Source organism: Cololabis saira, chromosome 1 (assembly GCF_033807715.1).
Source record: "Cololabis saira isolate AMF1-May2022 chromosome 1, fColSai1.1, whole genome shotgun sequence".
NCBI classification, from domain to species: Eukaryota; Metazoa; Chordata; class Actinopteri; order Beloniformes; family Belonidae; genus Cololabis; species Cololabis saira.
In genome coordinates this window covers 4,174,033-4,198,625 of record NC_084587.1, presented here as the reverse complement: position 1 = coordinate 4,198,625, position 24,593 = coordinate 4,174,033, and the positions used below count along the sequence as shown (strand labels likewise).

Genomic DNA, 24,593 nt, shown 5'->3' with positions numbered 1-24,593 from the left:
GGGTTTGTTTATTTAGTTAGTTTAGTTTATTGCTAATAACCAAGGACCAAAAGGTGTAGACTGAAGCCTAAGCTTATGACGCCTACCCTTTTCACAAAAAAATGTTAGCTTTTGTAAACTAGTGCAATATCATTAATAAATATCATTCCATACAGTTTTTGTATAAGCAATAATACAATAGTACATACACAGCCCAGCCACACAGCCATTACAGCACTTGGAAAACGCCACATGCAGCTCGGCCCTCTGATGGACAGATGAGAGAGAGAAACAGAGAGAGAGAGATAGAGCTGCTGACGGAAGTACCAGGATGTAGCATGAGGGGCAAGGCAGATGTCAGAGCTGGGGGGGGGGGGGGATCAAACACTACTAACTCCTATTTTTGCACCACATACCTGGTTAACCCCAATATTCCCACTGAGTTATTTTTACCTTTTTAAAGCAAAAACAAAAGTAAACAAAACACAAAAGTGATAACTGCTTATTGGAGGAAGTCATGGCGACGACAAGATTGAGGTTTTTTTTTTTGCTCACTGAACCCAGATTTAAATAGTTACAAACAGTAATAGACAAATGGCTCTTATTAACATGTATACAATTTTTAAAAAGTGAAAGGTGCAGCAGTATGAGGTTGTCACGGTTATTGAAAGGTGCATTGTTACAGCATATGATTGTGTTATTATCAGAATCAGGTTTATTTGGCCAAGACAGGGAATTTGACTCGGTTATTTTGGCTCACTGTACAGTAAATAGACAAATGACGGCTCTTATTAACATATATACAATTAAAAAGTAAAAGGTGCAGCCGTATGAGGTAGTCATGGTTATTGATAGGTGCATTGTTACAGCATATGATTGTGGTTCTTATTATTATTGCACAGTGAATGATTAGCCGCATAATTTCCCCCTTTTAAATGTACTGATATATTTTTGAATCACCACTCCAGTAGAAGCTCAACTTGATTTTTCTCGTTCAGGTGAAGTATTGCTGTTTTTAATTCGCTTGAAGGTTTTTATGATGGGAAGTAGATAAGTCTATTGTATATAAACGTTATAAACGAGGCAAGGGTTTTGTCTACAGTGCTAGTCGGCATTGTTGGTGGGTGAGTTGGACTTGGTCGGAGACCCTATGAGTTATGAGAGTTGACAAGATTGAGGTTTTTTTCGCTCACCGAACCCAGATTTAAATAGTTACAAACAGTAATAGACAAATGGCTCTTATTAACATAGATACAATTTTTAAAAAGTGAAAGGTGCAGGAGTATGAGGTAGTCATGGTTATTGAAAGGTGCATTGTTACAGCATATGATTGTGGTTATTATTGCACAGTGAATGATTAGCGGCATAATTTCCCCCTTTTAAATTTACTGATATTTTTTGAATCACCACTCTAGTGGAAGTTCAACTTGATAGATAATAATAATAGATAAATCTATTGCATATAAACATTATAAACGAGGCAATTTTTGAGGCGAGTTTTGTCTAGAGTGCTAGTCAGCATTGTTGGTAGGCGAGTTGGACTTGGTTGGAGGCCCTATGAGTTATGAGAGTTCATCAGAGCAACAGCTTGGGGGAAGAAACTGTCTCCGAGTCTGGAGGTTTTGGCGTACAGAGCTCTGGAGCGCCGTCCAGAGGGGAGGAGGTCAAACACACTGTGTCCTGGGTGTGAGGGGTCTGCAGAGATGCTACCTGCCCGTTTCCTGGACCGGTACAGGTCCTGGATACATGGGAGGTTAGTCCCAATTATCCTCTCCGCAGACCGAATTGTCCGTTGACAAGACGAGGTTATTGTGTGGCTCTGTAACATCACTCACCTGCAGCTGTTGGGTTATTTTAGGTTTGCTGGCAGTGTTGTGGTAATGTCGTTGATCTCTTCCTGAAAGACCGGGCTTAGCAGCAGCGTGCCACGCTTTCAAATAATTAATGGCATAATTTCCCTTTTTAAATGTACTGATATTTTTTTTAATGTTTGTTTTCAGGTAAAGAATAATGCGCCAGCCAATAACCTCACCGATCCCAACGATCCCTTCAATGATGAGGAGAGAGAGCGGCTCCAGGTCGAAGGCCTGGCAAAAAAGTTTGAAGCTAAATACGTGAGTCACTATTATTACTTCTCTTTAAATATCTAATACAACTGGATTCATAATCCTGAAATGGACCGAAGCAGGTATAGATGGAGGGATGATGTCACTGGAGTCATGGGGGTCATTTGGGTTTGCCCTGGTGTCACGTTTTTTAGTTTTTTCTCTCCGAGACAAACATTTAGTCTGGTTCCTCTGTAATTGACTTCGATGTCCATTGGGGGGGCACCTACAGGTCCAGAAGGAACTGAATCTGGATTACATTTGGCTACACAGAGGGAAGCATGTGGCATAGGTAGGACCACCAGGCGGTGAACGATTGTTGTTGGTTTTACGGTAAAATCCCAGTCGTTCAGGGTGACGTGAGTAATTCTGCTGTTCTAGTTGTTGTGAATATTTGCTCTGAAGGCATTGTCAAAGTCCGCCCCGTTGCCATTGGTTTGGTACGTTCTCTACTGGTCGGGAATATCTCTGAATGGAGGGGTACCAGCCCCATTTCACTAATACCCCCTTTCCACTAAACCGGTTCCAGGACTGGTTCTGGGCTCGGGCTCCGAGCCAGAAAAAAACGGTTCCAAGGTAGCACCAACTCTTTGCTGGGCTAGAAGAAAGAACCGCTTACGTCAGCAAATTAGAGCAAATACGGTGTTGCTTCAACTTTCACACCAACGCAAACACAGCGACGTAACTGGCGTTTGCAGCGACTTAACTGGCGTTTGCGGCGACGTAACTGGCGTTTGCGGCGACGTAACTGGCGTTTGCGGCGACGTAACTGGCGTTTGCGGCGTCGTAACTGACGTTTGCGGCGACGTAACTGACGTTTGCGGCGACGTAACTGACGTTTGCGGCGACGTAACTGACGTTTGCGGCGACGTAACTGACGTTTGCGGCGACGTAACTGGCGTTTTGCGGCGACGTAACTGGCGGTTTGCGGCGACGTAACTGGCGGTTTGCGGCGACGTAACTGGCGTTTTGCGGCGACGTAACTGGCGTTTTGCGGCGACGTGACTGGCGTTTGCGGCGACGTAACTGGCGTTTGCGGCAACGTAACTGGCGTTTGCAGCGACGTAACTGGCGTTTGCGGCGACGTAACTGGCGTTTTGCGGCGACGTAACTGACGTTTTGCGGTGACGTAACTGACGTTTTGCGGTGACGTAACTGACGTTTTGCGGCGACGTAACTGACGTGGCTCCCAAACCGGTTCTCAGCTGGTTCGCAAGTTGAACGAGTTGTGATCAGGCACTGGCCCAGAACCAGCCCTGGAACCGGTTTAGTGGAAAAGGGGTATCTGAGACTGGTTGTGAATGACCGGGCTGAAACAGACCGGTGTGAGCAGGGCTTTGACGGCTGGAAATGTCGTATTTTCTTTTTGCTGAGTGAGGATGATTCAGGTCAGCTGTAAAGTAGTCGTATTAACTGCCAATAACACAGAAGAAGAACTCAAACGTAAACCTTTAAGAGTGTTCAGAGAGGACAAATGACTTGGTGGCAGAACTGATTTGAAGTGATCTCAGAGGTTCTTGTTGTATTTTGGTATCCAGTATTGGTTTAATTCACTGATCTGATGTTGGAACTCAATGCCGATTCAAACCTCCAGTAGAAGTCCAACTTGATTTTTTTTTCAGGTGAAGTATTGCTGTTTTTAATTCGCTTGAAGGGTTTTATGATGTGAATTAGATAGATCTATTAAATATAAATCTATTAAATATAAATCTATTAAATATGAACGGTCTGCAGTGCTGGTCGAACATAGACTTGGTGGGGGAGTTGGACTCTTTAGGCGCTACTGTCTTTGTTGCCAAATTTGTTAATGACTTTGATGGACAGAGTTTCCAGGTGCAGCCAAAGAGTAGAGGGGGTCCCTATTGGTGGTCTCTGGATTCCCGCTCTGCTTTTTTTGCTGAGGGTTTGGTTCTGTTGGGGTCATCGGGCTGTGAACTTAAGGCCGGGACAGACCAACCTGATTATCGGCCGTCGGGCGAGGTCGGTGACTTGAGTCCGGTTGGTGTTTCCTGTACAGTCGTCCGTTGGCGTTGTGGCTCATTTCAGACGATTCGATTGATAGTCGTCCAGCCGTCGGCCTCTATGACCAATTTGATTGGTGGAGTGCTGCCCTTGACCAGCGAATCAGAGTTTACCGGAAATGACTATGGTAAACTTACCAGCTAAACAGCGATGGCAAAGACGCTACACTAGACTCTGTCATGGCATCGGTTTGAATTTGGATTGTGTTTCATTGTGTTATATTTTCATTATTAGCATCGTATCTTCGATACTTCTTGACTTCTATCAGAAATGAAAACAGCTCAGTTCAGAACTCCAGACTAGAGAAATCCGTCATTTCCGGTTGTTCTTCTTTCCTTTTCTTTTCGGGCGACATCACAGATTAGCGCCGCCTGCAGTTATGGGGACATATTACGCCTCGTGCAGAACGTACGCTCCAGTCGGCGCTGGGTTGGTGGTTCAGGAGTATTTATTGACCAACTCGGAGAGATGGGAGTCAACTTTTAGTCTGACCACTTTTCTGCCGACGGTCGGCCGTCGTGTCGGTGTGTCCCAGCCTGTAGTTTTCTCTGGAGTGGTTCGCTGCCAAATTGGAAGTGGCGAGGAATCAGAAACAGTAAATCCAAATGACCCTCCCCTATGGTCTCCAACTGGGACTAGCGACCGAAAGAATATGCTCGTTGCTCCGGAGTCTCCCTTGGAGATGGGGCGAGGAGTTCAGTCTTCTGGGAGAGACTTTGCTTGTCCACTTGAGGAGGAACCAGTTGAGGTGGCGAGGATGCTCTCTGGATGACGCCCCGGGGAGGTGTTGGACGTGCTGGAGAGGTTGTATCTCTCCGTTACCCCCTCCTGGAGTAGGTGGTGGGCGAGAGGGAGGTCTGGGCCTCTCGGCGTAGGCTGCTGCCCCCCCCCCACCTGAATCTGGTCAAGCTGAAAGTGATTGATGGATATTCAGTTTCACAACAACAATCAACAAAAACTAGTTTGACATCAGAATCGGTAGTTGTTTGTAGGATGTTTATGTCGGATTGGAACTCAGATGTGGTATTTCCATTTACATGTTTCCTAATAAAGGAAATAAATGTTGCTCAACATCCCCAACTCGCATGACATGTGCTTTATCTGCTCCGTTGCCAAGTAAAGGAAAGCGTCAGCGTTAGCCTGCAGCGCCGTCTAGTGTTTGGGGGTTTAAATGCAGAGCGGCGGAAAACCTGAACTCTGACCACATATGAAGTTACTCCGTAGAATCAGAAATATCCCTTAAACATATTATTAAACAGAAGAAAAAATATTTAATGAGTGTTTTTAATCCAGAAGAGCAACGCTACTTTGGACCCCTCTCGCTGTTTACTTTGTTTGTCCAATATGGGATTTAAACTTTCAATGTTATGGTTTGATTAAATAAAAAAACCAAAGAAATGCCTAGCGATTGGTTTTGAACGTGTTTATAGCGATTTCCAATCAGTGGGATGTTACATATTTAAAGTAGTTGGTGGAGGAGGTTTCAATAAGAGGAAAGGTGTTTTTTATTGCTGCTTGTGGTTCGGTCCGTCCGGGGGAGATGGAAATCTACAGTTGCTGAGATGCCGACGTGCGTTTGGAGATCAAAATGTGAGATTTGTCCTATATTGAGTTAGTTTATTTGAAGAGTTTGGATTAATTTTGATTAGGAGATTGGAGTTGATGTTATTGATACTAATGCTGCTACCGTTCTGCTTATTGATCGGATTGCTCGTGGCTTCCCTCGACGCTAGTCTTCTATCTCATGTCTGACGTTCTGCCCGTCGACCCGCCAAAATCAATAAGTTTAAGGCCTCACGGGTCAGATGTTTGGGCCCGGTTCTGAGGAGGGACCGGGTTTCGATTCTTGCGGCAAGTTTGGATGCGTGAACGAATTTTACTTCTTTCTTTCTTTTAAAAAAAAAAAAAGACAAGAAAGAAAAAGACACTGATTGTTTTCACTTTTTGATTTTAGGGAGGTGCAGTAAAGAAGAAGAAGAAGGACAGAATGCAGGATTTGGTTGATATTGGTTTTGGCTATGATGAGACGGACCCCTTTATAGATAACACAGAAGCTGTGAGTATCAATCTCTGCCAATAACCACAAACTTCACATCGGAAACTCTGTGAATTTTTCTGTCGTAACATTAGAAGTCGCTCTTTAAGCCGATGTCTGCGGCATCCTCATGGCGTTGAGGACCCACCGCGACCTTCATTAGATGTGGTTTTTATTTAGTTTTAATGTTTAACAAGAGTCTGTTTGGCCCTGACGGTCCTGGTTCCTCTAGATGTGTCCATCCTAATTTTATTCACTTTATTTTAAATGGAGAGCACTTCTTGTTTAGTATTCAGCGGTCGTGCCGCCGTTTCTGACAGTAATATCTCAAATGATGCTCTTTGTATTGACTCTGCTATTAGATGGTGTTTGTTTTGGTGTTGTGAAAGCCGTCCTCGGCTCTGGCAGGCCGGCGTGGCCCGTTCCCACTTTTCATTTCTCTCGTTTTGATATGTGACAGAGGAAAAAAAAACATGTTTTCTGGCCTGGAGGATCCCTGATCATGTCTAGTGATTTATTTATTTATTCTGGAGCATAACTAGTCTTTCATTTCCCTCCGACGGAGGAGTAAAAGCTGCTTCTGTGACTCAAAAATGCACTCGGAAGTGGATTGTTGTTTCCAACCGTCCTCCGCTGTGGTTCTTCTCTCCCGCCAGTACGACGAGCTGGTGCCGGCGTCGCTGAACACCAAGCTGGGGGGGTTTTACATCAACACGGGGACGCTGCAGTTCAGGACGGCGTCCGACTCGGAGGGGGACGAGGACAAGGTGAGACGACCGCCGTGTTTCTCTGAGCCTCCATTGATGCAACATCACAACTGTTGTTACACTTGAATTAGGGCTGGGCGATATGGCCTTTTATTAATATCTCGATATTTTTAGGCCATGTCACGATACACGATATACATCTCGATATTTTGCCTTAGCCTTGAATTAATACTTTGATGCTTACAATCACACCAGTGTGATGATTCTATATGTCTACATTAAAACATTATTGTTCATACTGCATTAATATATGCTCATTTTAAACTTTCATGCAAAAAGGGGGAATAAGTCAAATTTACCAAAACTGTATTTATTAAACAGTTACTAAGCAGTGAGTGTTCTGGTCCTGGTTTTACCTGGTTTTACCTGGTTTTACCAGGATGAGCTGCTCTGAGCAGGAGGGGCCCCGTAGAGCAGCTTTATATTTAGACTAATTGTAGGTGTAGGGACTGCAATGTTTCATCCTCTCCTCCTTTACTTTGCATCACTTTCACTTATTGTTAGAAATATGACGTCATATAGTCTTGTTTGACTTTGTTTCTATGATAGTGATTGATTTCATGTGGCCACATTTAAGCAACACTAGGTGACGTTTCTCAGTTCTGGAAAAGAAAATTCTGAATTATGGTTCTGCGTTAAATCGACGCAGAACCTAGGGCGTAGGGTACGGCGTAGAGCCGTTCGCGTCGTGCGAGGGGAAAACATCCCCTCCCGTCTTTACTAAACCGGTTAGCTTTGAAAAGAGTCCGCCGTGCGTAGCAACCGCGCAGATGAGCTCATGGCGCAAACAGGCCGAGTTTGGGAAAGTTAAGTTAAAGTTAAAGCGGGGTGGAAGTGAGCGGCGGTCCCGGACAGCAGCGCCGACACCAGCAGCTGGTCGGGGGCCAATGATAATGCACACACGACAGCACATGACTGACATGTGTGACAGGGTGCGCTTGTTTTATGTCTCAGAGAAGGAGAGACGAGACGAGAGAGCGAGAGAAGTCTGTCATTTAATGCCCGCGGCTAAAAGCAAAATGCGTGAAAATTTATATTCGAATATGCACGATAGAGTCATTTTGTACATCGCACAGAGTAGAAGCCGAGATACATCGGCTATCCTCGATATATCGCCCAGCCCTAACTTGAATCGCTGTAACCCGGCAGCGTCAGGGTTTAACTGACCCGGGGTGACCCGGGTAACGCAGCCTGTTCAGTTCAGGTTACAACAGAAAGAAAAAAAAAAAAGAAGAAAAGATTGTTGTGATGTAAACAGACATCATGACGTCTTACTGTCAGTGTTTATTCATAAACTTGGCGATCAATTAGCCACGTAAAGCAAACGCTGATTTCTTCCATCAATATTAGCAGAGTTGGTAGCAACCAAGGGCTGCTGATCACGTGCACGTGATTCACAGATCTCCAGCACGTTCTGGCACCTTTTTATAAAAACAGAAAAATAAACATCGGCCCCGTTTATGTGTGAGAGAGTAGAGTGGCCTAGTGTTTGGGGCTTCGGGCTCATGATCCGAAAGTCGTGGGTTCGAACCCTGGCACTGGCGTCACTTTGTGCATCCTTGGGCATCCTCTGCTTTCCTCACTTCACCCAGGTGTATGAATGGGTACCTAGCCCTGCTAGGGGGAGTATCCAGCGATAGACTAGCGTCCTATCCTGGGGGTCGGTGCTACAGAAACCGGCTCTGTGACCTAAATATTCCAATAAGTGACTTGTGTCTGATTTGATAGATTTTCTGTTTCTCATACATGAATTATGTGACTGTTATGCAGCTGTTGATGACGTAATCTGTGAACTATTTTCCAGTAACATAACGAACAGCAACATAAAGTTACGCCACATCTGTTCCTCAAAGATGGAAATTAAAGGGGACCTATTATGAAAAACAAGTTTTCTCTTGCTTTACCTTATATAAAGTGGTCTCCCCTCAGCCTGCCAACTCAGAGAAGGAGGAAAGCAACCAAATTCTGCAGTTTCTGTTAGGGCTGAACGATATGGACAAAATTTCATATCTCGATATTCATGCCAGATATCTCGATATCAATACGATACGATATGACTTCGGTTCGGTGAAAACCAAGCATTTTTCAGAAAAATAAAAACATCAGAAATCATAAGAGTGCAGTTTTATTGATTAGAACTCACTGCCAGTCATCAACATTAACATAAAGTCACTCAATAATAAATAATAATCAAAATATTTTACTGTAGCTCCGCTTTAACGATAAATAACCAATGCAGTTAGAGTTTAGTTCAGTACATGTTATTGATTGGACGCTGCAGCTGAACGGACTGTCACAACATCACTGCAATTTCAGGAGTGAAGACAGATTACAGATTAAACTCATGTTTCACTCCCAGGTTTCATATTTGATTTATTTTCTGTTTCAACAATTAAATATCTAAAAATGTTAACTTTCAATCTGATCAACAAAAAAAAACAAACAACTTTCTTCATTTATTACTGCGCATGTGCAATCCCCCCATTTGTCCAATCCTTGTTTTCAGTATCCTCCAACGAATAGGAAATAGAGAAAAGAGTTTTCCACTCGCTGTTTTAATTCCCAATTTCGATTTTCAAACACATCAATGAATTTTTTATTATCAAAACAAAAGATGGGGAACGGATTATTTTGGTTTATTTCTCTATTTTTATTTTGTAATTTCAAAACAAAAGACGGATGGCTGCAAAATACACGTCGCAATTTTCACCAAGCACGACTTGCACAACACCTCGCTCTGGTCGACATCATCCTTTCTAAATCCAAAATACCTCCAAATAATGGAGGATGATTTATGTTTTGGCACAAAATTAGATTCAGCACCGCCACTGGCCGCATTATCCTCCGGACTCGTCTCTTTTCTTCCGTTTTAATTTCTCCGCTCTTCTCCGCTCTCCTGTGTGTGTAACTGTGTGCGTCTCAGTCTACGTCTCCCTCCCTCCCTCCCTCCTATGTTTGTCATTGGTTGGCTTCAGCTGTCGATCAACAGCAAGCATGAAATAAGCTTTGTGGTTGGCTGGCCGTAGTGGTGCGTTCAAGAGCAATCTTAAAAGTAATGTTTATGGAGACTGCTCGAGCTGTACAAGCAGGGTGAGCGGAAATATATCGTTTATATCGTTGCTTTTCCGTTATTAATGTCTTGAATGTTCATATCTCGATATAGATACGATAACGGTATATCGTTCAGCCCTAGTGTCTGTACAGCTGCCCGGATGAGCCGTCCAGTGTGATATGGCTCCTACCAGCCGCTCAAATTCTGCGCATTTTCGTTACGTAACCAAAATGCAAACCATGCCCACAACTATAAAACAGATAACTTCTCATTTCAACTAACTGGATCAGCCGTTCCTCATCCACGACTGTTTCTTACAGCGCTTTCAACGCGAGCGACAGGAAGAAAATAGAAGCAGGGCGTCCGACAAATGTTCAGCTCAAAACGGCGCTGCGGCCAGTTAGGACAGTCCAATAGAAAATAAAGCAATGGAATTGATTTTGTCGCTGACGCTCGCTCGCATCGCATGCAGTTATGACACGGTGTAAATAACTCCACCAGCCGGAGCTTCCACCATTTTTTCGTAGCGGTGTATCGCGTCATTCAGGCAGCCAATCAGCACAGAGCCCCATTATCATAGCCCCGCCCACTCAGAATCCTGCATAGATAATGCGTTTAGAGAATGGGATGATAAAAACATTGGTTTAGAGGCTGAATTTCTAATTTATTTAGCAAAAACAATCAAAAGCTTGTTTTTAAGACATTCAAGGTCTGTTTAAAATAGGGATTAGATGCCATAATAGGTCCCCTTTAAGTTTTTTTTTAACAAAAACTTTTCCAACAATTTGGGTTAGCAAGGTTATGGTTAGGGTTAGCAGTTGCCACTGTTTCCGTGGAGGAAACCTCCCGTTTCTGGCCACCGGCTGCTTGTTGGGAAAATAAGCAGAAGCTACTTTCCCACAACTTAACTAATGGAGAACAAATAAGTCGGTCAAATAAAGTTATTACAGAATTTTTCTTACTCAAATCTTATAGTCGACTTCAGTCAAAAATTCCAAATATTGGATAATTTTAATTATTTTAACCCTTTAAATGCCAGATTGGTTTCAAACATCCCAAGTTCTATGTAAATAAACACATTCCTTCTTTTTCATGTAATGCATGTTGCAGGGTCTTATTTAATTATTTAATTATTTATGTGCCTTTTAAGACCAAACACTGAAGTTCTTTTAGTTCAGAAGGTTTTTCAGACGAGCCTTTAGCAGGAAAATGGTGCGATCTCGTGGGAAACGTTAAAGGGACAAAGTTTACTGTTGTTCTCAGAAATAAAAGCCTGACTTTACAGAACTAATGATTATATCATGTCAACATCTGTGGCATTAAATAATGTGGTTTTAATGGGACTTTTCTGTCCTCATGACATAAAAGTGTCTTGCTTTTAAAAATGCTTTAAAGTCAGACTGCAACAACTAAAAATGAGTGCTGGTTCTGATCTTTATTTAAAATAAAAACACCTGTAAATGCCTGTCATGTATTGTACAGAATGTGTTTTATAGAGTTGTTTTGTAGAGGACATACATCAAAGCCACACAAGAGTTAAGTAATAAACAGAATAAACATAGGTTTTATCTTGTTGTTTGTTGTTTTTAAAGCTGAACAATGACACGGAGCTGGTGATGAAGAAGAGGAAGAAGAAGGAAGTGAACAACCTGGAAGAGAAGAACCTGAATAACAACAAAGCTCTAAAACAAGGGTAAGACACTCCGTTTTCACTCGAGGTGGACCGGCACCGGTTCTGTTTCATAGCGCCTCCTGCGTCACCTCATCTGGAGCACAAACCCCGTTTCTCCAGCTGTGAATGTCTGACGGGTGACGTCTGGGTCGGGATGACCCACTAACAACAGGCTTCTGCAGTCACCTGCAGAGAGGCGACTGCATAATATTGAAGATTGCAGATGACTGCAGAAGCTTAGAAGTGACTGCAGAAGCTTGCAGACGACTGCAGAAGCTTGCAGGCGACTGCAGATGACTGCAGAAGCTTGCAGACGACTGCAGAAGCTTGCAGGCGACTGCAGGCGACTGCAGAAGCTTGCAGGCGACTGCAGGCGACTGCAGAAGCTTGCAGGCGACTGCAGAAGCTTGCAGGCGACTGCAGAAGCTTGCAGGCGACTGCAGAAGCTTGCAGGCGACTGCAGAAGCTTGCAGGCGACTGCAGAAGCTTGCAGGCGACTGCAGAAGCTTGCAGGCGACTGCAGAAGCTTGCAGGCGACTGCAGACGACTGCAGAAGCTTGCAGGCGACGGCAGACGACTGCAGAAGCTTGCAGGCGACTGCAGAAGCTTGCAGGCGACTGCAGAAGCTTGCAGGCGACTGCAGAAGCTTGCAGGCGACTGCAGAAGCTTGCAGGCGACTGCAGAAGCTTGCAGGCGACTGCAGAAGCTTGCAGGCGACTGCAGAAGCTTGCAGGCGACTGCAGAAGCTTGCAGGCGACTGCAGAAGCTTGCAGGCGACTGCAGAAGCTTGCAGGCGACGGCAGACGACTGCAGAAGCTTGCAGGCGACGGCAGACGACTGCAGAAGCTTGCAGGCGACGGCAGACGACTGCAGAAGCTTGCAGGCGACGGCAGAAGCTTGCAGGCGACTGCAGAAGCTTGCAGGCGACGGCAGAAGCTTGCAGGCGACTGCAGAAGCTTGCAGGCGACGGCAGAAGCTTGCAGGCGACGGCAGAAGCTTGCAGGCGACGGCAGAAGCTTGCAGGCGACGGCAGAAGCTTTCAGGCGACTGCAGAAGCTTTCAGGCGACTGCAGAAGCTTTCAGGCGACTGCAGAAGCTTTCAGGCGACTGCAGAAGCTTTCAGGCGACTGCAGAAGCTTTCAGGCGACTGCAGAAGCTTTCAGGCGACTGCAGAAGCTTTCAGGCGACTGCAGAAGCTTTCAGGCGACTGCAGGCGACTGCAGGCGACTGCAGGCGACTGCAGGCGACTGCAGAAGCTTGCAGGCGACTGCAGAAGCTTGCAGGCGACTGCAGAAGCTTGCAGGCGACTGCAGAAGCTTGCAGGCGGCTGCAGAAGCTTGCAGGCGGCTGCAGAAGCTTGCAGGCGGCTGGAGAAGCTTGCAGGCGGCTGCAGAATCCTGCATGCAACTGTTTCTTGTCACCGACTGCTTGTTGGGAATATTAGCAGAAGATACTTTCCCACAACTTTACCGGTTCCTGGTAGAAACACTTCTCTGCACAACGTAGCCAGAACAGTCCGGAGAATCTCTTCAGAAGCAGCTCTACTATTTAAGACATGCTTTTTAGAAATGGCGATACTTTAAGCTTATCAGGGCACTTCTCTGGAATAGACGGGCTTCTAGTAAACCGTAGGTGCGGCTGAGTGAACCGGCCTGAAGGGTACCGGCCTTCAGCGGCCATGTAGCAGGTACCGGGTACCAGGTGATGCTGCAGGAAGGGATGGAGATATCTGCGGCCTGGAGCCGGGAGGATGGAGGCCACCAGCTCCTTGCTGCCATGTCTCCACGGCTCAGCGCTGCTTTTATAAAGGTGCTGCGACACGTGCATGAATCAAAACGGAGATGACGGTGCGCTGCAGTCACCGGGAGCGTCTCCATGGACGTTAAAAAGAGGAGCTGAGCCAGCGGGACGCTCAACTGGAAACTATCCCTCCAAGAAAATCTCCCCCATAATCGCAGGGACGTACATGTGTGGGTGCGATGTTTGAACGCTGACCTTCTGGACTCCCGGGGATTTGGAGCTGCTGGGAATACGAGTCCTTTCACCGCTCCTTACCCGGCTAATAACCCGCCTCCCTCTGTGACATTCTACTCCTCTGCTTTGTGCAGAGCCGCTCACACATCCATCACCAGGGAGGGATGCTGACTCGGACTCGCTCTCCGCTGCCGTGGCGAGCAGCCCACCTTCGAGAAAAGCAACCAATTATCCACGCTAAAATATGCCGAGCACCCCAACACGCCGCCGCTCTGGAAACAACCTCTAAAAATAGCAGCAGCTATTGTGATCCTGCCGTTATGAAACGGAGGATGTTATATATAAGTGTGTGTGTGAGATCTGTAAAAGCAGAGATTAATACTCCAGGAGCTCCATGCTTCGGTCGTCCTCGTCAGCAACCAGCGACGTCTCGGTAACAATCCCCTCAACGCTTTAATCAGGACGTCTCGGGCCGACTGATGAATTTGTTAAAGTGTCACAAAGGTGGGGGAGTTGCCTGATGTCAGACCTCATAATAGCCGGCCACATCCCGGGTTCACTGCTTAACAAAACTCAAATGGGTTTAGTGTCGCCCACTTATACCTCTTTTCCACCAAACCGGTTCCAGGGCTGGTTCTGGTTCACAATCAGAATCAGAATCGTCTTTATTTATTTTTTATTTTTTTTAAATTTATTAATGACCACACAGCCAGGCTGGTGTAATTTGTTTCTCTGCATTTAACCCATCTCTAATTAGACTAGAGAGCAGTGGGCTGCCATATAAACGGCCCCCGGGGAGCGGTTGGGGTTGAGGGCCTTGCTCAGGCCTTGATCAGATAAATGATCGCGATAAATAATCGTGATCACAATATTGATCAAAATAATCGTGATTATCATTTTGGCCGTAATCGTGCAGCTGTACATATCTGCTCATGTTTTATTTCTGTAATTCATTCAAGCAGTAATGTAGCACACAGATATGTGCAATAACTGTGTGCAATATTACATAACACTTTTTCTATCCATATTATAGTTTGTTTTTTTGGCACCGCACTTTCTATTTTTATTTTTTACCTTTTACTTTTTATTTTTAATTTTCTTATCTTTTTATCTTTATATGGGTGTTTGGCTTTTTGGGTGTTTGATTTGTAAATGGCAGTGTTGTGTGAGTGAGATGGAGATTTTATTTTCCCAGAGGGAACCTCCCAAAGGGATTAATAAAGTCGTCTGAATCTGAATATGTTTACATGACGGTGCAATAACAAAAAATTAGACTAAACTCATTGAATAATGGTGATATAATCGTGGTCACAATATTGATCAAAATAATCGTGATTATCATTTTGGCCATAAGCAGCCCTACAGCTCTGCTCATGTTTCATTTCTGTAATTCATCCAAGACGTCGTCGACCTTCACTTAGATGAAATCCAACGGCTGAAGCTGTTTTGTTTTCCTTTCAATCTGTATATTTTAGTTTTTTTTTTGCTAATATCCATGTTTCCTCCACCAGAGTGACGGCGCTGAACCGGCCTGAGAAGAAGAAGAGGAAGAAGCTGATGAAGGACTCTCTGTACCTGGCGTCGATGCTCCGCCGCTTCGCCCGGGAGAAGGAGGAGTTGAGGAAACGGACCCCCAACATGGCCGCCGTCGGCCTGGCGGGGGGCGCGGCCAGCAAACCCCACGGCGGCGATTCGGCGAGCCTCCCGTTGGCGCCCGCCGCCGCCCAGCCGCAGGACAACGCAACCGCTAACGACCTCTCGCTGGCAGACCTCACCTCGGACCCCGCCGTGATGTCACTGCTGGGCTCGGCCAATGAGAAGCAGCTCCAGGATCTCCTGGGGGACCTGGACTTCGGCCTGGTGGACAATGACCAGCAGCACGTCATGGTGGCGGCCAGGGAGAACGGCATCCTGGGAGTTGGAGTCCCCGCTCATAAAGCGGCGGCGGGAGGCCCGGGGCCCTCGGGCGGACTCTTCTCCCCGCCGCCGCTGCCCGACAGGCTGCCGGCGCCGCTCATGAAACGCATCGAGGACCTGCGGGCGGTGAGTGAACGCCGTCTCTTATTGGACGCCCTGAACGCCGCCCGGCTCACAAAGTGGCCCCGAATTTTTGTTGTCGTTTTTCCTGTGAAAAGTGAAAACACGGCCTCGAGCCGAACCACGTAGCCGCTAAGTAACCCGGCAGACGGAGACTCTCCGCCTCCTCCTGCTAGTGTTGTTTTTGTCAGCCTGTTTCAACTTTAGTTTTAGGCTCCGTTTAAGCTTGAATTATGGCTCAACGCGGCTACGCGGGAGGCTCTCCGTAGCCTGACGTACACCTCCCAAAAATGTAGCTACGCGTCGAGGTGACGCAGACCGAAAGGGCTGTGATTGGTTTGCTTGGTAGCAACGCATTTCCGGTTCGGGTTCGTGAAGCAGTCGTGAACTTTCAGCGCTCTTTTCTTCGTGTGCGTGATTTTTTTATTTATTTTTTTTGGGGGGGGGGGGGGGGGGGGGGGGGTTTGCACAATAGTTGTCCTTTCACTGTGACCGAAACAAACGGAAGCTAAACAAAGTATCAGCTAGCGCTCTGGGGGGGCGTTTTGCACCGCGGCGAGTGACTGAGAAGTCAGAAGGATTCACGATTGGTGTCACGGCAACGTCGTAGGATCTGCGTTGGTTTAACGCGGAAACATAATTTAGGCTTTCCACGTAGCAAAAACGGTGGTGTTTTCATGCGTTTTGGCCATTCGTTTACACGAAAACGGAGCTCAAAGTCACCAAAAAGGATCATTTCTAATCGTCACATTATGCGACAGAAACGTCATGTGTGTTTACAATTTGTTTGGCCACTGTAGTTACTCGTGTCATTTGTTGATGTTTTTTCCCAGGATTCTGATTGGCTAGCATGACTTTATCTTCTCGTTACACTGCCCCCTGTAGGTTTGGCTGCTCATAGCACCTTAACAGCGTATTTATGCAGGTTCGTGTAAATGAAGAGATTTTGAAAACGATCTGATGTAAATGATGGTATTTTTCAAAACGTAGAGGGGGAAATATCCATTTTTGTAAATACGTAAATATGTGTAAACGTGGCCTTAGTTCTAGACTTTGGGTCGAGCTATCGTTTTAGTTTTTATTAGTTTTAGTCAAGTTCATTCTCCTTTTAGTCGTGTCAAGTTTCAGTCGACTAAAAGTCTGAGCATTTTAGTCTTATTTAAGTCAGAATTGTCCAGGACCATTTTAGTCTGGTTTTAGTCAATGATTGTATTTAGCCAAACCCATTTTACAATTCAAATAAGGTTATCTTATTATTATATTATTGTTACCTTATAGACTCAAGAATACATTCATTCCAGATACAGAAGACTTTAATTTGAGTTTACAATAGGGCTGCAACGATTCGTCGACGTTGTCGACAAAAATCGATAATTAAAATTGTCGACAATGAATTCCATTGTCGACAATTGTCGCCAGACGTGTTTTTCCAACGGAGTGAGGCGTCTCACTTCAATACAATCTCTGCCGAGAGTTGCGCATGCGCAATAGCGTCTCTGCCGAGTGGTAGCGGGTAAACAGAATGACGGCGTCCCGTCCCGTAGCAGCTGCATGTAACAAAACTTTTTTGGAGTTTTGGAGCCTTTTACCCTCGATACGGTAAATAAAAAGATGACTTGCAAGGTTTGCAAAGCCGACCTTGCTTATCACGGGAGCACGTTGGTAATGCACAAGCATTTGAAGAGAAAGTACGTCGGGTCTGGGTGACGAGTTTCAACAAATGATGCACCAGTTCAACCCAGAGAACGTCCTGCCATCCAGAACCGATTTCACCCACTTGATAGAGAAAAAATATGAGACGTTTTATTTTATTTTTTATATAACACATTTGGCTGTTCTTAAAAAAATGAAAAATAATGGACAGAGGTTTATTTATTCATGGATTTATGTCTGACTGATCACTGCCTGTCCTTGGTTTTAAATAGGACATTTTATTAATTTTTTGTATGAACAGGGGCAAAGTTGAATAAAATATATACAGGACTGTCTCAGAAAATTAGAATATTGTGACAAAGTTCTTTATTTTCTGTAATGCAATTAAAACAACAAAAATGTTCATTCTGGATTCATTACAAATCAATTGAAATATTGCAAGCCTTTTATTATTTTAATATTGCTGATTATGGCTTACAGTTTAAGATTAAGATTCCCAGAATATTCTAATTTTTTGAGATAGGATATTTGAGTTTTCTTAAACTGTAAACCATGATCAGCAATATTAAAATAATAAAAGGCTTGCAATATTTCAGTTGATTTGTAATGAATCCAGAATGTATGACATTTTTGCATTACAGAAAATAAAGGACTTTATCACAATATTCTAATTTTCTGAGACAGTCCTGTATTTTTCATTGAAGTACCCATCTTTCTCGTGTTTATTATCATTTGCCACATAATTAAAGCGACATACTAAATTTAAGAAAAAATTACTAATTATCCGATTAGTCGACTAATCGTTTCAATAGTCGGTGACTAGTCGACTATTAAAATAGTCGTTAGTTGCAGCCCTAGTTTACAACACATTTATTTTTCCGCATTTCTCCCCATCTTTTTATTTTTCGACGACACATTCGGTTTCGCTTATGTAGGAAAGTGGATCCAAAGATGGTTCTTCTTCTTCTCCATCCCCAGAGCAGATCCCCGTGTTTCTCTATGTAACTTTGTTTTTAATAACGTGAACCTAGAGCTCTGCGTTAACGGCATCAGCCTCTAACTCTGCAGCTGCATCTTCTGGATTCGATTCCCCGCTGCAGCGACTGGGATTGAGGACTAACGTCACCCAGCAGAACTAAACCAGAGAAACTACTGAAAACATGAACATTAAACCAGAGAAACTACTGAAAACATGGACATTAAACCAGAGAAACTACTGAAAACATGGACATTAAACCAGAGAAACTACTGAAAACATGGACATTAAACCAGAGAAACTACTGAAAACATGGACATTAAACCAGAGAAACTACTGGAAACATGGACATTAAACCAGAGAAACTACTGAAAACATGGACATTAAACCAGAGAAACTACTGGAAACATGGACATTAAACCAGAGAAACTACTGAAAACATGGACATTAAACCAGAGAAACTACTGAAAACATGGACATTAAACCAGGGAAACTACTGAAAACATGGACATTAAACCAGAGAAACTACTGAAAACATGGACATTAAACCAGAGGAACTACTGAAAACATGGACATTAAGGATCTTTGGTAGAACATTTCGTCTCGTTTTGGTCAATGAAGACACATTTTAGTTGAGTTTTTTTATTTTGTAATCTACATTTTTAGTCTCGTTTTTATTTGTCTACGATATTGCATTATATATTTAATTATCGTTATTGTCACATGACCAGCATTTTCGTTGCGTCTCGTCTCGTTTTCCTCAGGTGATAAAGGTTCGTTGACGGCGATATTTAGTCATAATTTTCATTGACGAAAGCAACTTCACCTCCTGCAGAGTTTATTCACTCATCATCCCTCTAGATGATGGAGAGATATAAAGAGAGTAAGTGAGAGACGGAGGTGAAGAGACGAGTGAGGAGGAGAGGATTTGTTTTGAGCTTATTACACACGAGAGGCGTTTGGGAAGTAAAGAAACATTAAATCAGTTCTAGTTTAGTTTTATCTGTTAAGAAAATGAGCTTTGTGATAAAAAAGGAACAAGAACAGGATTTTCTGATGATGTCAACAAGAGCTGGAACACCGATCAGGACTTTTACACAGTGCTTGTACTAGCTAACGTAAATATATGACGCCACTATTGATTACAGGCGCAGATCTGATCAGTTATATTCATCAGAATCCAAACCTGCGTATCTGGTGACTCACCAGCCGCTAGTTTGCTCTGACGTGGCTCTTCTGTCGCTTATCTGGTTTGTGTTTGAGCTTCTGTTTGAGCCGATACTGTACGTGCAGATATGTCGGGACACGTTTGAAATGACTGGCAGAACAAGTGTCTGCAATTCTTATTATTGTCATTTCCAGCTAATTTAAGGGGAAGCATCTCATTCAGAGGAGCCGGTGAAAGTGACGGGGCGGGGCTACTCAGACACACCGGCAGTTTGAACAAGACTAGACACAAAGTGGAGTTTTATAACAACCAAATCCTCAGTTTTGGCTCGATGCATTGTGAGAGATCTTTAAATACTAGTTGAAACAGCGCAGAGGAGCGCGAGGTTGAGTCGCTCTACGACTCTGTCCAAGATTTACCCTCGTCCGGTCCCTGGAGTCGCTCTGCTACAGTACTTTTACTGAGTCTCCGAGGCCACAGTTACTCTTTTATTCATTTATTTATTCGTTTTGGAAGATTTCTGTGGCACTAGTGGCCTTTTAAAAGATCGGATATATGAGTCAGAGCGAGCAGGAACTCAGATGTTCTCAGGTCGGTTTCATCCCTCGTGGATACCGTATTTTGTGAACCATTAGGTCTATTTTCGTGCATAGGTCGCATGATAAAACATATAAAGTGAAACAAAACAGTCTGGTAACTTTATTCAACTCGTTCACAATAACTCTGAATATCGTTCAGTTGTAACTAAAACAGAAAAATAAACTCATTTTAAATCATTTGTCTTCCACAAAACCACCAATAAAAAGTGGAGGAGGTAAGAGTCCTGTTCTCTGATTGGTTCATTGTTGCCAGCGATAGCGACACCTGAAGCTAGTGTGAGGTTGGAACAATGTTGCATTCCACACTTTTGATTATAACTGGATTATGATGTAGATTTTAAAACTGGGTTTACGCTAAAAATTTGATGTTGACGTCTAATTACAGTAAGGTAACGTGGACTAGATGTTGGATGATGGTTGCTTGCAGCTACAGAATTAGTTATCTAACGTTGTCTGACATTGCAACCCGTATCCAACCAAGGACCGACCTTAAACATGTCTGAATGGTCCGAGCATCAATCAAGCAGAGCGGCTTCTCCGCTATTTTCGAGTTCAGTGTTCCACATAAAACTGGTTCCAGGTCAGTAACAACATTCATACATAAGGTGCTCCAGAGTATAGGGGCCACTGCTGATCTTTGAGAAAATTAAGGGGTTTAAGTACCATATAGTGCAAAAAATACGGTATTTAAATTGGACATGTTTGCATCTTCTGATGGACGGGCTCCTTTCAGCCTTGGCAGCATTCATTTCAGACGAAAAGAGGATCTTTGGGCAGATTTGATAAGAACGACTGTAAAAAAAAAAAACAGCAACTGGCATCACAGGTTGAGATAAGCTTAGCTGTGACTGACGTAAAGGAGGCGTGTTCACTCCTGCAACAGAAGAGGCTTCAAAAGCACCTCAGAAGACATACAGGACTGTCTCAGAAAAATTGTAATATTGTGATTTCCTGTAATGCAATTACAAAAACAAAAATGTCATACATTCTGGATTCATTACAAATCGACTGATAATCAACTAATAATAAAAGGCTTGCAATATTTCAGTTGATTTGTAATGAATCTAGAATGTCATTTTTGTTTTTTTTAATTGCATTACAGAAAATAAAGAACTGTATCACAATATTCTAATTTCCTGAGACAGTCCTGTAATCATGGAGGGTTAGTCCAGTTCTTCTTATACAAGCTACATACACATTGAAAGACAAAAACAAAACATCAACATGGTTTTATTATTTATTTCATTCATTAAAAGAAAACCAAACCGTTCAATATAATTACAACAAATCTCTTTCTTGAGAAATCAAATTTCAATTAATGTAATAATAAAAAAAAAAAAAAACAAATTGCAAATTACGCAATTTAAAAAAGAACACTTTCCAATAAAGGTAATTTAATAAAAAAAAGAACAAATACCAAAACTACAACAAAGTTATAAAATAACACAAAATAGCTGTTGTCAAACACAAATAGTCGTATTCTTTTTTGATTCAAAGAAAAAAATATAATGGTGCTAAAAAGAGAGAAAACCTAAAAGAATAATAAAAGCCAGTTTGATGAAGAAATATCGGGATAATTAAGTTAGGTGGGTTTTCTCTCTTTTTAGCATCATTATATATATTTTTTTTGAATCAAAAAAGAATACGACTATTTGTGTTTGACGACAGCTATTTTGTGTTATTTTATAACTTTGTTGTAGTTTTGCTTTTGTTTTTTGTTCTTTTTTTTTTATCAAATCACGTTTATTGGAAAGTGTTTTTTTTATTGCATAATTTGCAATTTGTTTTTTTAAATTATCCCGATATTTCTTCATCAAACAGGCTTTTATTATTCTTTTAAATGTAATGTTTGATTTGCATTCTTTGGCTTCTGTATCCAGATTGTTCCATAAACTGATACCTTTTACAAAAACACAACGTTCCATTAATTTTGTCCTGAATTTATTTTTATTTTTTTTAAAGATCTCTGTTCCTTTTAAGTTATACTTATTTTCTTGTTTTTCAAATTTTTTCTGTATATTTATTGGCAAAATGTTCTTTTGAGCTTTCCACATAATTTGCAGAATTCTGTGATCCACGAATTCAAGAAATTTCAACAGTTTTAACTGAAGCAATAATGGATTTGAAGGATGACTATATTATTTTCTACTAATTATTCCTATTGTTTTTTTTTTTTTTGTAAAAAAGCCATGTTTACCGTCTCGCCTCAAAAATCTAAAAACAGTATTGCTCTTCTTTTATTGTGAAAGTCCACCATCAGAAAACCTTACATTTCTAGACCTCAAACCGCCAAAATAAGAGACCAACATGATTTTCAGTGACTCCAAACCAAACTGATGCATGTCAGGAATATTTCTGAGCGTCTGATCTGCTGATACGTTTGTGTCTGAAGTCATTATGCAAATGATTTCATCCCCCTGCACGAAACCAGCTCTGCTCTGCAGGTTTCAGTCGCAGGTTTTTCCCTCCACCCCTCGCTCAGATCCCCCGTGGAACGTGTCAGAAAAACGCCAGCCTGGCGGATAATTTGGCACACCTTGGAAGGAAGAGACGAGCCGCTCGGTGCACTCCTTTCTCAACCAATCAGAGCAGAGCGCCGCCGTTTGAGGGGCCTTAAAGAGACGGCAGCTGAAATGGAGCAGAGAACCAGGGCGATTATATCTGTCTGTTTTCTTGTGATTGAGGCGTGTAAATCTATTTTATTTGCTGTCCACGGGTACTTTGATTTGATTTTTATTTGTCTCAAACATGCACAAGCATAAAACAAACGGTAAATATAATAATATTTTTTTTAAATAGCACATTATGATGAAGTGCAAGTTCGAGAAGGAGCTGAAGGAAGCAAAGCTTATCAAGTTCAGCCCCCCCTTATATTGTCATATAGTATATAATACAATTATATATAAAGTACAATTACATATACGTGTGTGATTCTGATTCTTAAGATTCAGAATCGATTATCAGGATTTGGTTCAATTCATGTCGATACCGATTAGTGTTATTAAAACAGTTTTTTCAGCTGTTGCATGAATTATATGACTGTAGTTCTGCAACATATGAATACTAGTATTGAGATTCAACAGCAAGTATTGGCAGCTAAAGAATTTGGTTTTTAGCATTTTACGCAAATGTAACGCCAAGACAGTATATAAAGTAATGAAATATAGACAATTTATGCAATTATAACTGAAAACTTTAATGTTTTCATACCTTTAAACATATTTAAAGGCAAAAATATGGCACTAGTTATTTTCCTGTCCAACAAAACATTCCTTTTTTGGGCAGAAACAAAAAAATACCAAAAGTTGTAATATAATGATGGGAGGAAAAAAATCGATCTTTAGACAGATGAATCGATTTTTAGGAATTAATATGAGAATCTATTTTAAAATCGGAGAATCGGAAATTGTTTTTTTTATTCAACACAGGCCTAATACATACATAGACATACACACATCCATTTACACACACATATATTCACTCATACATACATACATACAAATTTCAAATTTCCATAGAAATATTCATTATCCATAAATCAATGCAATCTAAAAAATTCAGAACTTTGAAGGCTTTATTTATCGGATGCAGACTGATATGATGCGTCTGCGTTAGACCTCCCACATCGGCTCTGGTTGCATTAAAAGGATGAATAATGTGTCAAAGGTGTTTTTAACTAGCGATGCTTATGTGAGTTTTCTTCTTTTCTGCTCAGCATCAGTGTTTTGTGGAGCTGCGTGCTGACTGAACCTTTTCCCCCGCAGGCCTCGCGGCAGTTTGATCAGGAGGGCAGGAAGAAATTTTTCACCCTGGACATGAATAACATTCTCCTGGAGTGAGTAGGACAGCTTTTAAATCACCGCCGGCCGCCTCCCAGCCCTTCTCCTCCTCCTCCTCCTCCTCTTATCAGCCTCCCTCACTCATCTCCAGCAGATTTCCCCAGCTACTCCTCCCGCCGCCTCTAAGTGTTTTGTTTTCTCTCTGTCGCTCATTGTCTGCGGTAATGACATATTACTCGTTTCCATTCACCCCGGCTCTCATTCCCCTGCCCCCCCCCCCCACTCCGTCTCTCGTTCTTTATTGTGCCCCCTCCCGTCGTCTCTCTCTAACCGCCTGGACTCTCCTCCAGCATCGAGCTGCAGGTGCAGGAGCAGCCCCCGGACGTTCGCTCGGCCGTCTACTGCCACATGGAGGCGTTTGTGCCGTGCAACAAGGAGGCCCTGCTCAAGCGGCTGAAGAAGCTCAGCATCAACATCCAGGTGAGCCGCCAAACCCTCTCATTACACCCATCCACACTCAGTGTGTTTACATGGGAAGTTTAATTCCTTTAATTCAGAATTAAAATTAAATCTGATTTAAAATGAGTAAAATTTACTAGTGATGCACCGATTGTTCGGTAACCGAAATTGTTCGGCCGAAAATGGCAAAAAAAAACTTTCGGTGTTCGGTGGAATAAGTGGGGAAAAAAACCGAACAATTAATAACGGCGTTGTAATATAAGGAAATAGACTGGCCGCTCCGTAACTGTTGCGCACCACATAAAGCGTTGGCCAA

At 43.0% G+C, this 24,593-nt stretch overlaps 1 protein-coding gene across 2 annotated transcripts in view; it reads left to right on the top strand.

The window, feature by feature from the left end:
• LOC133449485 (ubinuclein-2-like) overlaps nucleotides 1–24,593 on the top strand; it is a 46,734-nt gene that overhangs the window by 1,910 nt on the left and 20,231 nt on the right. The window contains exons 2-8 of one of the 2 annotated variants that reach the window (XM_061728672.1): nucleotides 1,980–2,093; nucleotides 6,061–6,162; nucleotides 6,798–6,908; nucleotides 11,553–11,653; nucleotides 15,118–15,649; nucleotides 23,804–23,874; nucleotides 24,169–24,298. In XM_061728672.1, the coding sequence (XP_061584656.1) occupies nucleotides 1,980–2,093; nucleotides 6,061–6,162; nucleotides 6,798–6,908; nucleotides 11,553–11,653; nucleotides 15,118–15,649; nucleotides 23,804–23,874; nucleotides 24,169–24,298 (1,161 nt within the window). The remainder of the gene's footprint in view (nucleotides 1–1,979; nucleotides 2,094–6,060; nucleotides 6,163–6,797; nucleotides 6,909–11,552; nucleotides 11,654–15,117; nucleotides 15,650–23,803; nucleotides 23,875–24,168; nucleotides 24,299–24,593) is intronic. The other variant, XM_061728746.1, reaches the window with a different exon arrangement.